The sequence below is a fragment of the Haemaphysalis longicornis genome, unplaced genomic scaffold, assembly GCF_048455015.1.
Source record: "Haemaphysalis longicornis isolate Haplotype H1 unplaced genomic scaffold, Haemaphysalis longicornis Haplotype H1 scaffold_1, whole genome shotgun sequence".
Lineage (NCBI taxonomy): Eukaryota > Metazoa > Arthropoda > Arachnida > Ixodida > Ixodidae > Haemaphysalis > Haemaphysalis longicornis.
The window spans coordinates 352,045,603-352,062,214 of NW_027526203.1; the positions used below are offsets into that span (position 1 = coordinate 352,045,603).

General features: G+C 47.7%; 1 protein-coding gene across 4 annotated transcripts in view; it reads left to right on the forward strand.

Moving 5' to 3' along the window:
* LOC144154870 (casein kinase II subunit alpha-like) overlaps positions 1 to 9,217 on the forward strand; it is a 40,909-nt gene extending 31,692 nt beyond the window's left edge. For all 4 annotated transcript variants that reach the window (XM_077685946.1, XM_077685949.1, XM_077685947.1 and 1 more), the window contains exons 10-11: positions 840 to 920; positions 7,690 to 9,217. In XM_077685946.1, coding sequence (XP_077542072.1) covers positions 840 to 920; positions 7,690 to 7,787 — 179 coding nt within the window. In that variant the 3' untranslated portion in view covers positions 7,788 to 9,217. The remainder of the gene's footprint in view (positions 1 to 839; positions 921 to 7,689) is intronic.
* Positions 9,218 to 16,612: the final 7,395 nt, after the last annotated feature.

A 16,612-nucleotide genomic window follows, 5' to 3' on the forward strand; every position in this document is an offset into this window, starting at 1 on the left:
TGCACACCCCACAGTCCCCAAGGAATGCCTGCATGGTGGCGCATCGATTGTTAAAAAATGGCGGCACCCAGTGCACGGTGGAAATTCTTGCGTATAGGGATGCCCAATTTGTATGAATTTGTCTGCCCAAATTTTTTCTTACATTGGAAGCCCGCACAACCTAGAGTTTTATTGTTAGTTTGTTAGTTATGAAAGAAATGAAATTGTAAGCAGAGGCAGCAGCCCTTGTGGCAGCTGAGCATGAATTTTTTTTTGTCATTTTGAAAGCAGTGAAATAACTTGCCTACGATGACTCCCAATGGCTTATGCCAGGGACCCTGATCTATGCTTTCTGCTTTGGGCCATGAATGCAACATGCAACTTTGCTTCATTTGAAAGATGGCTTGGCAAATAATAAATATGTTAGTAAATACTAGGACAAGAGCAGAACAGGCAGCAAAAATCTGGCGATTTCTCGAGAAACAGACTTTATAGAAATTAAAAAGGGCACAATCCTTTAGCATTGTGGTAATGAGAAACGAACAACAATCCGACCAGGACATACAGCACCATCTGATTGGCTCAGAAGCTTTGGTTCGTTTTGAAGGCTGCTAAACTGGCGGCTGTGCTGTACGAAACTAAGTTGCATGTTCTCTTCACGCACCTTTCAGAAAACCTGGAGGGACCCATGAAATCTGGTTAGTCCATGGAGCTGTTCTGTTTACTCAAAGGTTTCCATCGGAGATTTCGGTGCAGATCATTAGGAACAGGAAGCTTTATTTTTAGGAAGTTGTTTATGGTAGGAATTGATGCAGCTGCTGACTGTTGTGTTTGACCCTTCAATACATTGTTTCGTGCAGACCCAGTGTCTAAGGAGCAGCAACAAAAGTTCATGGATCGCAGGACAGCTCACAGTGGGTCACCTCCTCCGGTATCAGCAGGTGAGATGACTGAACAAAATGGGAGCTTCCCCTTTGTAGCCTCTTACGCAGAGTAAGCCTGTTTGACTGCACCTAGTACGGTCGAATCCCGCTACAACGAAATTGACGGGACGTGTGAAAAATTTCGTTGAAGCGGAAGTTCGTTGAGGCGAAATGTGCCCCAACACACCACGGAAGGGCATGTTTAAAAAAAGTAGTGACTTGCAATTACGTCGTGTTTATTCGGATAAATAATGTCAATGGTTCTTCTTTTTCTTTTTTTCCCCTGCACATAAGCAGCGTGTTACGGGGGGGTGATGCAGTCGCAAAACATACCGCCGGGCAACAAGGCGTATCTGCTTAGCTGATTACGTGCAGACACAGAGCAAGAATGCTTGCAGATAGCTGCTAAGCGGTCGTAAGTTCCCCTCGTGCTTGTGGCAGGAGCGGTGTTATCCTCTGACTGGCAACTGACTGGCGGCAACCGACTTTGGCAGGCAAGCTGGGCGCGCTTGCATTTAGCTTGACCGCGTGCTCACAATTAAGATATGGTGATGCGGGTTCAATACTGAACACGAAAACATTATTTTTTGCTTTTTACTTTGAAGAATTGCAGAAAGGAAACTGCAGTGACAGCTGCTCACATCGCATTCATGACGGCGCAGCGCCAGCAGGGCAGATTTGCGCGATTTCGACTGGATATGGATTGGCTGTAGCTCCAGCTTGGCGAGCTGGGCTTGCGCCTCGTGTAAAGATAGCCAGACGATCGTTATCACCACCAAACCATGGCGTCCATCTATGAGTCTGTTTGTGTGAGTTTGTTTGTGTTTACAAATGGTGGTGTGGGTGCACGTTTTAAGTGAAACTAAGCACCTTGAATGTACAAAAAGTTGCGGATGGCTGTCGTTATGCTTATTTTATTGTAAAATAAATGTTCAAACCCAGCCCGGCTGAGCAAAAATTTCGTTTAAGCGAAAGCAAGGCAGACATGGTTCAGTGTGGTGAGGGCTTTGTTGCATTGATTTCTAAGGCTAGCTGATGGGGAACTGGAGATATTTTGTTCAAGCGGAAATTCTGTTGAAGCAGTGTTCATTGTAGTGGGGTTCGACTGTATATTGAATTCTCGGGATTGATTCAGACTGTTTTTTACTGTTCCTTGAATGTAACCGCTTTGAGTAGCTTTGTTAAAGCATTGAAATGTTGTTCGGGAGTGTCAGCTACGTCGTGGCTCAAATGGTTGGGAACTGTTCCATTAAGGAACGCACAATACCGACTCTTGCACAGTCCGTTCGCAGCTGGGTGATAGGCTGTAGTAGGAGAATGGTGAGCTGAGGTGTCAGCTGCCAGCAACCCCCGGGCCGCGTCGTCCATGGTTTCGAAACTTTTGATGGATGGCTCCTGAATGGTGTCTTTGTAGCCGGTGTTGAAGTCTGTGAGTTTTTAAAGTTTTCCCATCGAAAACCATTGCAAAGTCTTGTAGAAAAAATACTTGTGTACTGAGGCGACAAACTACTTGTGCAAGGTGATTGAAAAACGGCAATTTTAGGAGCGCCGTATCGTCGGACGGAACGACATTACTGGGCGCCGCCAGCTCGGGATGGTGAAGATTGAGAAACATGGCCGCCGGGCGAAGCAGTTGCTTGTGGTTCAGGCAGAGTGCTCTTCGCCAACTTCTACCATGGTTTTGGTTACAGGGGTAGCTGGGTTCACATTTAGTCGTTTGATCTGTTGCTGGGAGTTGCGCGACTAGAAAGATGGGAGTTCATCCAAAACAACGTGGTGCCCGCGAATTCGCCGTGTTTCGGCCTTGAGTTGAGGCGCAGTGCGCGCATGAAGTGAAATTTCGGACTCATTGCGGTGTTATAAAACGCTGAGTTATTGCTGCTTTTGACAGCGAGCTTGCGAGCAGCGGGAATAGGACGATCGACACTGCATAAGTGGTGGCACAGGCTACATCGCCGGAAAATGCTCAAGCAGTGTCTGATAGCGAGACGGGCTGTTATTGCACGCTATTGATTATGGTTCATCTATCTGAAGTGAAATTTAATGCCAAAAGGGAGATGGCTAAACATACCAACGTTACTAAAATTACGATCGTAGTGAACGTGCACCTTGGGTATTAAAATGGGAGGGCTGGTGGGCTGCGACGATTGTCACCTCGTTTTGCGCAACTTTTGCAGTGACGAGTCTACATTTGTGTGTAAAGCCGAGTCCAGGATTACAAAATTAATTTCGGTATTCACATGATAATAAAAGTGCCTTACGATTCCTTAGTTTTTCAATTGGATATTTTCAAAGGAGCTCCACTCTATGAAAGAGGCTAAGAATTTAAAAGTGGTTTGCAAAAAAGGTAGTGCAGATCGTACCTTGTGATAATCTGGTAGAGAAAACTTTATTGAAAGGCTGTTTCAGTGTTATGTACGTTCAAAACCGATTAAAACGTGCACTTCTCCCCCCGAGTTGCCAAAAATTTGATTTTTTAGACTCCTAAGGGGACATAAATGTCGTTCTGCTCCAAATCAAGGTTCTTCTGCTCCAAAATCAAGATTTCGCTGCTCCAAAAACTTCTCCCAAATCTGATTCAGCTGTCTCACCCCTGCTATACCCATCTGGTGGGCCGTAGGGCAACCAAACCGTAAAACTAGGATTAATAAACTTGAAAAAGATTAGAATCTTACAACTCTCACAACGTTTTTAGCAAAAAATAAAGTAGTTGCTGAACAAATAAAAGAAATTACTGGTACCACCAGGAATCGAACTTGGACCGAATAGAGAAACGAAGCGAGGGCCCATTGTCTTACCAATTGAGCTATGAGCGCACGAAGAGACGAGGGAGACAAATGGTGGGCTCACCGAGCACAGCTGCGGGTTTACCTCGTGCATTCTCGCTGAAAGCCCTGTGATAGCGTCATGCGACCTCTGGCGCCGCCGTACTCTCCGGCCACGGCAAGTGTAGCGGCCATGTGCGTGCCTTTCGCATGTGCTAGGAGTTCGTAAAAGTTAAGGAAGCTCACATGGAAGCATGGCATCTCACTTCTCCGTCTCTGCCGCCGATCTATGGATTACTTGCATTTCGGATATGCAGTAGACAGCTCAGCCTGCTTCGTACAAAACAAACCAGAAACAGTGTCAATGTGTTTGTCGCAGTCTACTTCCAGGCGTTACGCAGCGGCTACAAAATATAACTGCGGTGAAAACGCAAAGCCTGATTGTGTATCACACCGATCATATAGCCGTTCTGAACGTCGTGCTGAAGTGAAATCGTAAAGAACGTGTTAGATACAGTGTAACGCATGATTAACGCAAGCGGGCCGTAGTGACTTGTGGTTAGTGGTGTGTAAAGCTTCTCTTCCCTAACCTCCACAGGGTGGATTGGCCCGCACTTTTTTGAAATACACACAGGAGGTATCAGAAATGATACAATTGATACATTGGGCATTACAGGGTTAATTTACTAATCAGTTTTCTCCTGGCATGCTTGGACTTTTCACACTAACGTTTTGGGCTGCCGTGTGCTTTCTGTGACAAAGTTATCGTAAAGGTCGGGTCCAGTTGAGACCCAAAATGTCCATGGCAAAACAAAAAGTGCTCTCTTTAAAAGTGAAGTGAAACAATCCATTTCGGATGAAGATGGGTGAGGATCGGCATTGCGCGGAAGTGTGGCATTGTGGAGTCAACTTTGACTATAATCATAAAAAATCCCAGCAAAATTGATGTCATTTTGAATGGTAACGTTAACAGCGGTGACCAAAAACAGATTCACACTGCGACTTATGCCAATGTAGAAGCAGCACTTGCAAATGGTTTGTAGATGCTTGCGCAAAGAATGTTGCAAAAGGCCAGTAGTTTAGGGTTCATTTTTCAAGCCAGGCAAGGGATGGCTGCGATGGTTCAAAGAATGGCACGGCATCACATACCAAAGCATTGCCGGAGACGTTGGATGGAGGGGCACAGTGGCCGCATCCTTGAGACATATGCTGGCAGGGACATATAGAATGCTGGCAAAGCAGGGCCAATTTTTCAGTTACTGCCAGAGAAAACTCTCCCAGCGAAGACTGATAAGTGTGGGAGGAAAGAAACAGCAAGAATCGCATCACGGTTTTGGTGTGCGCGAACATGGACAGTTCAAAAGGACCTCTTTCAAGGAGATGAGTGCAAAGAAGCGCAAAGTGCTGTTGTTGCTCAACAGTTGCAGTGCACGCCAGGTCAACACACATCGAAGTGCTGTCGAGCTCCTTTTCCTGCTTCCCAACACAACTGCCAAGCTACAGCTGATGGACCAGGGAGTGATCACCAGTTTAAAGCGCACTAAAGTGCGCAGAGACCGTACTTTATTGCTTCCACAAAGCATGGTGCAGCAGCGTTGTTGAAGACGAAACCGCAGCTGGTAATGCTGGGGCTGCAGCAGGCGGTGCTAAGGCAACCATGAGTTTAGGGCAGCTTTGGGAGCTGCCCTATCTTCCCAGGTGGTCAAGCAAGGACAGCTGTGGTTACCACGTGCGTGCAAAGGGAACATTCAAACTAAAGGGTGCCTTTTTTTTTTCTATGTCGAAGTTAGATGAGAGCAGAGAGTGCGCACTGCGGGGGATGGCCAATTCTGTCTTGTGTAGCGCAAGCTACACTACGCTACCTGGGGCAGTCTTCGTGGGGTGACCAGTTTTGCCCTTGAGCGCTAGAGGTCAAACCACACCCCCTTCGGCAAGCGCCGGGCATGGAGCAGCGGCGCGATAATAGGCAGAGATAGGCAGGGGGTAGATATAGGCGAGGAAGGAAAGGAGACTTGTGCGGGACCTGTGCGCAGGACGTGGCGGAGGAAGGCCACGAGGCCGCCATCACAGCAATAAGGGCGCACCACGAAGGAAGGCCACGAGGCCAAGTGCGGCGCAGAACTGTGTTATCCTTTCTCGCGACCCTAAAACGATGCCCTGCAGCGCCAGTCAATCAGCAGACCCGCCAAAAAAATGAACTGTAAACGGTATTGCGCTTCGGCCAACGGTTTGCACAAGTGCTCTCTCGAATCTCCTAAGGGGGGACACTGGTCTTGAGGACATTTTTGTTATTTTTTAACCTATGTGCTTGAGATTTACATATTGAGTGTATTTCAACATTCGGAGCACAAATATGCAGTCAGTTTTCATCTATGGGGTGTACGTTTAGAGTTGTGCAACATGTTATGTCACTCTGTTTCGGGCAATTTTTTCATTATGTACCTATGAAATACTCAAAAAGCTTTTATCCCTTTGTGCTCTAGAAGGACCAGGGAGTGCAACTATACCACTACAGTAATTTTAGCATGGTTTCTGCAAACGCTGTAAAATTCGTAAATGTCAGGTCATCAATTTACAATGTTTTTGTAAAACTAACTGCATAAAATCTTGTGCCAGCAAAAAGAAATTCTGTGCTTTTGTGGCTTTATTGCACTGTTCAGTTCATAAGCTTTCGAATGCAGCAAAAATGATGTAAATCGAACCAGTACATCCCAAGATATTGTACCCGACAGCTGACGATGTGGGAAAAAAAACTGGTTCTGAGAAAACAGGGCACAAAGTTTGCAAACATAGGCAAAAATGGTCATTTAGGTGACTTCAAAGGGCAACAGCTTTGTGAATACTTATGATACAGCTATGATATTTTGCAGGTACATTCTTTGGGACCTGTAGACTGCAAATAAAATTAATACAGAAAATTGATTTTTTTGGCAAATTTTCGGTCCTCAAGACTAGGTCCCCCCTTAAAGGGGCTGCCATCGCATAGTTTTTTTTTTTTTTTTTTTTTTTTAAATTGCGCTTGTACATCAGTTTTTCCTGCTGTGACAGTTCCAGTGCTGCGGAAGAGCACTTGCCACCATACTTCTAGTTCATTGTAGTGTGGGCACATGTGCGCCACGGCGGCGGCGCCAATAGAGGCGGCTGTGTGTGCGGAATTTTGGAAGTGCATTTCTGTGAGCCAGCGGGAATTGGTCTATCAACTCTGTCACAGCAGCTTTCTTGCTCAAAGAGCCAGTTGATGCTTCCACATGCTATTCACTGCTGGTACGTCTTCCAAGCTGCTTGGAAAGTGTTTTTGCTTCCAAATCAGTGTAACTTTGATTTGTTTCAGGTCCTAATTATTTAGTGCCGTTAATTGCTCCAAAATCCACATTTTCTGCTCCACAAACTGCTCCAAAATATGTTTCAACTGTCTTACCTTCACGGCATAAAAATTTTCAGAAGCTCCTGCAGTAATAATGTGGGTTGAGGTAAATACGTTCATGCCACGCTTATCTTAAAGGGCCAAGAAGGATTAAGGGCTGCTGGGAGCAGGTTATGGTCAAATTAATATTATTTAATTTGACCATAACCTGCTCTCTCTCCCGTGGGCCTCCTGCTGTTTGTGTCGTGTTTGTGCGTGCCTGAATCCTATTGCGTAATTTGCGACTTGGTAACTGCCAGCTTATGTTAAACGTGCTGGCATAACTCCTTCAGCTTTGCCTTTACAGTTTTTAATAACGTAGACAACCTACGACAAAGTTTTTGTGTGTCGTGATATTTAATGTGGACCAGAATTTAGCCTGCAGCTGCTGAATGCCTAGTTACTCATGGAGCCTTTCTTTTTTGTTTTGTGAGGAATGCAGTGTGTGTTACACCTGTTTTGTTGTGCCCTGGCTCAAAGCAGTGTGATGCAGTTGTCCATTTAGGCTTTTAATTTTTGCAGCTTTCCTGTTTCATTTTGACTGGAGTGTGTTCTTGGGGGAGAAAAAAAACTGAGTGCAGAGGAGCCTGTGGGTGAAGTTTGTGCCTTGCGTGTGCAGGTGGCGCCCCCGTCGGCTCCAACGCCCTGGGTGTGCTGCCGACGTCGCCAGTGACGTCTCCCAGCGTCGCTGCCCTGGGCAGCACCACCTCCACGTAAGGGGCAGCGTGTGCCGGAGCAGACTGCCCAAGGAGTGGGCACCTGCGGCTGGGAAGGTGGAAGGGAGCACCCGGCCCCTGCTGGCTGTCGTCGTTGACCGGACGGCCGCCCTCCCTTCCCCCTCGTCCTACCAACCGCGGGCGTCAGCAGCCGCCAGCATGGACTACTGTGCAGCAGGAGCCCCCCTCCCTTCTCCCAGGGAAACCACAGTCGGTCAGGACTGGGCTGTGGGCTAGGCACCGTTCGCTTTCCTCCCCTCCTTTTTTTGAATGGCCTCATCCTGTTTGTCTCTTGGTTTACATAGCTTGCTGCTACCCTCACAAAGCTTGACCTGCCATTTGTTGTCATGCTCTTTTTTTTTTTTTATGCCTTGTGTCAGCACATGTGATCAGCCTTCGTTCAGGAAACGCTAACTGATCCAAGCAGCACAGGACTCTAGTTTTCTTCTGTGTGAAACTGTGTTCATTCTTGTGCTGTCCGCTTGATTTGGTGCTGCTTGCTGTTGGGGGAAAACTCCACCCCTGCCTCTCACCATTTTTATTTTTTTTTTTTTTTTTCAGCGGGCCACACGCGTGGTGGCTGCATGCTCCCAGTAGTCACAGCTGCCTTTTTTCTCTGCTGGCTTCCCCCAGTTCTTCCTTGTCCCCCCCCCCCTCCCTTTTGTTGTCAGTGCAGGTGTTTTCCATTGCTGCCATTTTGAGATGCTTAGCTGTTCTTTCCAGCGGCTGTGCTGCACTGCACTCTGGTTCACAAGCGCGCGTGACTGATTTCTCCCAAGTGCGCAGTTTGTTTTTGTGACCCTGAATGTTCGTACATTTCATTTTCAAGTGTGCTTTGATTGCGACGTGCATCTGCCAGCTGGTGTGTGTGATATCGGCTTCATACGGTGGGAGAATGAAGCGAGAAACATCAAATAAACTCTTTCCTTCATTTTTTCCCCTGGTCACGGGTTGTAGGTTTTAACATTTCCCATGTCTGAATTATTTTATTTGTGCGTGTGCGTGTTACACAGTGGTTGCAAGTGTTGTGAAATGCTTGTGTGTAGGCACAGTGTCTTGATGAGCAAGGCCAAAGAGTTTCTTGGAAGTGCCGTTGAGCTCGAGCTTCTGCCTATGCTTCTTTCCTCCCCCCTCAGCTATGCAGATGCCGTTGCAAAGTCAATGGGCAGCTGACACTTGTGCAGACTCTTCTAAAGAACTTTTGCCAATGTGATGTGGGTATAATTTGCAGCGTGTGCAGATATTTGCGCTTGGCTCACAAAAATGTGAAACAGGACTTTGGCACTAACAAGCTGAACAGGACCAAGTTGTCCCTCTTGTGGTATGCGAAGGTGAAGAGTTCGAGCTCTTGTGAAGTTGAGGACATTCATACCCTGCGGGAGTCCTGTCTGGTTTGTACCTGCCTTTATTAAATTGCAATTGAGTACTCTAGCTGTGGCTGTTCAGAAAGCTTTACTTGGGTGTCACAATTTTCTTCCGTTTAGGGGCACACTGTTGTCGAGATCCCTGGTTTTGTGTAAGAAGTGGGTCTTCTCTGCCCCTGTTCACGACATGTGGTCTGATTTGCATTGCCCACTGGCGCGGTGTTACAAGGGCTGCTGTAGCTGGTCTGGGAAGAGCTGAAGCCAAATTTCCCCCAGTGTAACCTTTTGTTCAGTTCTTGGGACGTAGTTCTAACTTATTTTCACACATTATTGTTAAAATATCACAAGATAACATATGTGCCATTCGTATCCCAAGCATTGCTCAAGGTTTCAGTTCCAGCACACTGTGCTAGTTAAAATTTTTTAACGGAATATGCAGTTTTGAATGGATAGGATTGTTCGGTTGATGTACGGTCTCGAGGCATTTGGGAAAGGTCTTGAATGGATCATGAAGCCAACATGCAACATCGCTCTATTAGAAAGATCAGGCCACACTACAGTTTTGGGCAGGAGAAAATGAAACTTACGTTGCAGAGGAATTTGCATTTAAAAGGACAGGCTTGAGATCACCTCTCACTTCCTATTGCGTGCCAAAATTTCATTTTGTATGTGGAGAAAGTAGATGAGAACGGACAGTCTGCTGGCTACATGTCAAAGGACTCGGTCTGGCAGGAACCAAAAACTATCCAGTGGGCTTACAACCCAGTAACCTTGGGAAGAATTTCCTTTAACAGTGTGGCTGCAGATAAAATGCTTGTTTCAGACGAACACCTCTCGCTTTGGTTTCTTTTTGCCAAGATTGCCCAACCAACTCGCTGTCCTGATGAGAAAATGGGCGACCAGAGTTCCTGACCCTTTCAATTCCAACCGTGCATCATATGTCAAGAGCAGAGCCGGCGGTGCCTTCATGTTACTTGGAAGTGGTTTCACGGCCTTGTCAATCGTGCGTTTGTCTTTAACAGCATCAGCCAATCCACATAGGCCAGCAAGTGACGTCGCCTGGGGACATTCACCAAGTGTGGGAAGTGCTTCCATGCACTGCATTTTTCCTAATTATCTAGCCTAACTAAGTGCAGTTTGCACTGAGCTTGACATTTGTTATTCCGCCATGGCAATCTTTTGATTGAAGCGGTTGTATGTTGTCGTATGCCCCCTTTGTGTCTGCTGACATTTAGCTGCACTGTGTGGCAGCAGTATTTGACAGAACAACATTTCATCTTGTTTGAAATCTGCGCAACAGGATATGCGGTATGAAATGCATTGGAAAGGAGAGGAAAGCAGACTCGTCAGAGTTACCGAATTTCAGGCCATTAAGTGGGTTCAGCTGCCACGAAGTCTGAACATTTGAAAGTTTTGGAGCAGCCTGCAGTGTACAACATTTGCAGCTTGCGACATTTCTTGTGCTGAAGGAAGCTTGGCATTTTGGTACAACTACGGGCGTTGGCTCGACAAACTGGCAGGGGGGAGGGTGGTTATCGCTAGGAAAGGACTATCGTTAAGAAAAGGGCAGTGGGGTGCTGTTCCCTTTTTGTGCTCTAATAAACTGCTTGATCAGATGGTTCATCATGCACATTATAGTAGTTCGCACGGCCACATGGTAGTTGGACGAGTGCTTACTGGGCTGTAGGTAATGAAGGTGTCGTGTGCGACTTCAGCCCCCTGTGAGGTGGATTTTGACAAATAAAACTTAATTCAAATGCATTTTTGGCCAGCCTCCCCCTGTGCGGTGTTTGGAGAGTTAAATTCATTGAGAAGAATCACTTGGGTCTTGCATTTCATCTCTAGGTTGTGCAGCTGCGTTCATATTCATCTGCACTAACCAAACTGGAAACTGATTGCACAGCCTGTGAATTTGCTCTGTAGTGTCCTCCACCGAAACAATGTATTGCCACTGCGACTGCTTTGAGGAAACCTAAGTCATTCAAGCTGCAGGAAGTTGTCATTCTGACTGATTCAAAAGCAGCTTTACAACTTCTGCAGCATGGAACCCCCACAAAAAGGGCCTCTCAGCGTTCCTTACAGCTGTGCAAGAACTCGGCAGCAAGGGTTTTAATGTGCGGTTTTAATGGATTCCATCCCATATTGGTGTCAAGGGCAATGAGACCGCTGATCAGATGGCTTCGAATGTGTGCCGTCATTTGCACTGACTTAGTTTCTGCCGATCACTGGAACGACTTCAGGCAAACAGTCCTTGGGTGAACCCTATCATCAGCCTTGCGTCACAAAGGGTCTTATGGGATCGGAGGCAACTTCGCTGTACTGCATGGGCTCGGCGAAGACTAGAGAATGGCTGTTCAAGGTGGGCCTCGTGTGATTGCCTGTGTTCATCACGTGCAGTGATAGGGGATGTACACCACGATGTAATGTGTTGCCCAGAGCATGGTGTTGGACGGACTGCAATGCTCTCAGAAGCGATTCGACAGTTTGAAGCCCCGCACTACACTCTGGAGAAGATTATGCTCTCAGAAGCGATTCGACAGTTGGAAGCCCCACACTACACTCTGGAGAAGATTATGCTCAGCGATTCGACAGTTGGAAGCCCCACACTACACTCTGGAAAGATTGTCTTCCAAGGGGACATTGGATGCTGCGCAGAGATGTGTTGCGCCTTCCACTAAGCTTCCTTTCGGAGAGAGAACTGGCAGACTTGTGGTGAAAGGACCCTAATATTGACTGATTGGATGAGCTCGGGCGGAGCAGTTGCCGGCATATCCAGCTAGGCTAACCTGCCTGGTGCCACACAACCACCACATTGTTTCCGTAGAGTTAATGGTTAATCCAACTTCAAAATAGTTTCTTTTGTGCATTTTTAACAAATTTGTAATGCGTTAAGGTAAACATCTGCTAAGCTGTTTTGTAAGCCCGACACAGCCCGCTGTGGTAGCTAACTGTGGTAGAAGTGCTTTGCTGCTACGCACAAGGTGCTCTGATTCTATCCTGTATGTAGCTTCAGTGCTTAATCCATAGAAACCAGGAATATTCTGTTAGCCGAACCAAAAGGCCAACTTAGAATATTATGGAGCCCAGCACACGAAGGCCTTGAAGGAAATGAGAGCTGACTCCCTAGCGAGGCAAATCAACAGCCGCAGGGAAACGGACCACTCTTACACCCTTCCTCCCTTCATGTCACTTAATGAAAGGCTTTACACTTAAAGGCAAGCGAGAAAGACCATGCCCGCACCGCATCACATGTTAGATGCCGAAGCCGCACGAAACAGAAAACTACAAACGAACGTTTTCCCACACAAATCCAGACTGTCTCTCATGTTCCCAGAGAGATATAACGAAGAATGCCACAAATGCAAATTACGAGCAGACTTATTCCACACAGTCTGGAACTGCCCTATAATTTGGCAACAGAACACCTACCAAACCTCTAGAGAGTCCTGGGATTTAGCACTGTCCAGCTCGGACCTTTCGACACAGCGTGAGCTGCTAGAGAGCCAAGCTGGGAGCCTTTGCTACTGGAGTCCTGGAAATAGGACTTCACCCATAACTCTTTCCACATTCCCGTCTTCCTATTTTCAAATAAAGTTTACTCTCTCTCTCTCGTGCTTAATCCCAAATTTGGCCTATCACTGTTGCCTACATTGCCGCCTTTGCTGCTTATGAGCTTTGCATGAGTATTCTGCCTATGTGTGCTGGTGTCACTGGTTATGTCTCTGCTTAAAGTGCTGCAAGGTAGCAAAGTCTAAAGAAGTGGAACTACGTCCAAGTTAGATGTGTTCCACTGGCCAGTATTTTTTCATTGAGTTCGAGTAATTGGTCTACATTCTAATCTTGTAGAACATAAGCACTGCGAGGCTCATACACGTCGGATCTATTGTGCTGGGCGATTCATTGAGTTCGAGTAATTTGTCTACATTCTAATCATTTATCTAGAACATAAGCACTGCGAGGCTCATACACGTCGATCTATTGTGCTGGGCGAAGCTGCCGGAACGCGCTTGCAGCTTGAAGAACCAGGGAGCGGAAGTGCGCCGTGTGCAAAAGGATGATGTGTGGCTTCGTGCGTTGGGCCAAGGTGCGTAGGACCATAGAGTTTCTCACTAGTTTGCATTTAAAAACTGCATAGGACGAAGTGCGCTGCACGGAGCAGCGTGCGCCACCATGAACGAACCAGGAGCGTCATCGGACACAGAGGCCCGATGTCAATCACGGCGCCAAACGACGTTCACGGCGTCAGTGAGAGAACCCTGGTTTGCCCTTTTTTATGCGTGAACTTGCATGCTCCCACTTTGAAGATCCGTATGGAAAGGTATGCATAAAACCTGTCAACATGGTTTCTAAGAAACTGTACCCGTCAAGAGAGAGTTTTAGGAGTACGTATGCTCCGTTTGTTACGTTCGTTACGTTGCTACCGGGTTTACCGGGACCCGACTGCGCATGCGCCATTTGTTCCGTACGCGGCCGGCGTCTCTCCCGGCGCTCTGCTTCCGTGTTACCGTATCCGGAGCCCGCAACCGGCTTGCTCGGGTGTTAGAAACTTTAGGCTTAGCGTCCTGGCGAATATTTGATCGCCGCTATCTGTGCAACTGCGAATGACACTCCATAACACAACGTTTCACCTCACTATCATCCCTTTCTCGCATGTGAAACTTTATTTGAGCTACAACTGTCATGAGCGATCGGGGACCGAGACATCGTAGCCTGTTTCGATGCTTCCGCGTAGGTATCGCCATCTCACGGGCGCTCGCCGCACCGCGCGCCGCGGCATCCACGGCCGGTCATCGCGGCAGATATATCTGATCGCCGCTTTTAAAATAAGCCCCGAGAACAATCCCTAGCACAATTTTTCACCACACTAACACCTACTTTCTCGCAGGTGGAACTTCGTTTTAGTGATCAGACTGATTCGGAAGAGCAGCGACAAGCGGTTGCTACCGTGGTCTGCGCTGGTTCGAGCCGCTGAGTGTGCCGAGCTGGCAGGCGCGACCGGCGTGTGCGCGGACTGTTTCCGATGCAGAAAACGCTTCACGGTTGCCTGCTTTATCCATTTCTTGCGTACAAACGCGCGGAATCTACAAGTTCAGCTCGGCGATCGTCGTAGTTGACCATGGAGCAAAAACAGTGGGCGGAGCGGCGCCGACGAGGCATCGCACACCCGCATCGGGCCATGTGTTTCGAATTCACGCGTACGACTAGTCGTGGTGACAGTCGTAACGATCAGTCGCATACGAATCGCGTGTACCAATCGTACATGTGTCTAGCGCTTCAATCGGGCAAGGCCAAGGCCATTCCTCGGCGTGAACGGCGCGACCATGTCGTCACCTGCGCTCGCTCTGGTGCCGTCGCCGCCACCGCAGCCCCTGCCTCACAATGCGTCCGGCCGAGCGCGATTTATTTTAGATTTGCAATGCTTTAGGGGAAACTGCGTTCTTTATTTACGTATTTTTAGCGTGTGGATTTTTGCAACAACTCGGCTAATCAGCCGTCACACGGAACGAACGGTACGACGCTACGGAGTGCTAAAACACGTTTTCCGTCTCACTACACGGAAAGAGCCCGGTACGTGCGCGCGCATGCGCAGTCGGGTCCCGGTAAACCCGGTAGCAACGTAACGAACGTAACGAACGGAGCATACGTACTGCTAAAACTCTCTAATGGCGTGCGTCACGGCATAGCTAGCACGTGTTATAACCCACAGAGGCGCATACCCGCATTGGTGTATTGGACGATTTATAAAACTGCTAAGCAGCCATTTCGGTCAGTAAGCAAGCTCAGTAAATCTCAAGGCCGTGTGCCATCGGAAAACAAAATGCCGCTGCTTCGAACCATCCGGATGCGTTGGCAGCAGCCAAAAAAAGCGACGTTCTGTCAGGGTTCGAAGCCTCTTATTCAGGGTTATAAAGGGAAGGAATACCGCGTCAGCAAAAAACGACTCAGTACCACCCAGTGTGAAATGTGCTGAAACTGCGGCGCTGTGGTTCTCGTGTCGGTTCGAACGTCAACGGGCTCTCGCCCCGTGCAAATTCTACGGTTCACCGAAAGGAAACTGCAGCTAAGCGGCAGCGGCGAGATGGAGAGGAGCCGGCCCTGCGAGACCACTCTGCCCTCTATCGGTGGGTCTAGGGATCGGTTTCTGCGAGGTGGTTCCCGGATCCACCGATTGAGGCAGCCGGCGGGTCTGCCGGCTGCCTCTACGGAAAGAACAGTGGAGAATCCAAAACAGCCAAGGTAACCAAAAAAGAGGCAAGGCAGATTGAAACGAATAAATGGAGGGAAAAAATGGAAGCTAAAACGTCGTTAGAGATGTACAGGGCTGAGAAATTGAACATCAGAAAGGAAAATTTCTACGATAATCCCCAGGGCAGTGCTTTGCTTTTTGAGGCTAGAGCAGGTTGCCTGCGAACTAAAAGCTTTGTGGGGAAGTATATATTCACAAAATGATGGGGTATGCGTGGTGATGCAAGAGTGTAAAACATAGTAAAACATAGCATAGTATTAAACCAAGAGTGTAAAACATAGGTATATTAGTCCTTTTTGGTAAGATGACATGTCATCACCCCGATACAAAGGGGAAACCAATAGAAATCATCATCATCAACTTTCCCAAGATCCGGTGCGACTAGTCACCGCTGGCAGAATACCCAAACATCCCGGATCCATACTATCACAACAAATGAGCAAGTTCTACATGAAATGGGCCCGGGACATGAGGGTCTGGAAGGAAATAAGGCGGTCAATGCGGCTGCGTTTTTACTCGCGTTCATCACGCTCCTACCTATGGTGAAACCCTATACCTGGCCGACACAGGGCCCAGCAGTTCAAAGACCTCACGGCCGCGCAAGCTAGCGGAAATCCTGCGAAAAATCCAGCCGAATACCTACATGTACAGAAATCCAGATTGTCCGAGATGCTGCGACACCAACATCGACACCTTGACAAATACTGCTAGAAATGCGGCGAGACAGCCACGCTGTTCCACGCCACATGGTCCTGCCGAGTCATGGGGAGCAGGCAGCAGCAACACCTCAATGCAGACTATCACACTGGATACATAGGAGGCGGCCTTGGCAAGCACATCTCTACAGGACCAACTCAACCTACTGGAGAGAAGGAAGACAGAAGCACTTGCCACTGGCAGTGCTGGATTAGGAAACTTTGGGTCCCGGGGCTACTGCGTCCTTGGGGCCCTGATGATGATGATGATTCCGCTTTATTATGCTAAAATTTTCGAAGCCCATGTTATGCTCTCTGATCAGTGATAAATTATACATAATTTTACGCTTTCCGGAAACTAATTTCTTGGCTTGATGCCTAGTATTATATAACGGATTTTATCAGGCGTAAAAGTTAGTATGGTTTGATTGCTGGCACACCACAGATTCACAATTAATCGAAGCGCCGTGTCGGCCTGCACACGCCATGGTACAGAAGAGAATTTGTTACACGAAGCATA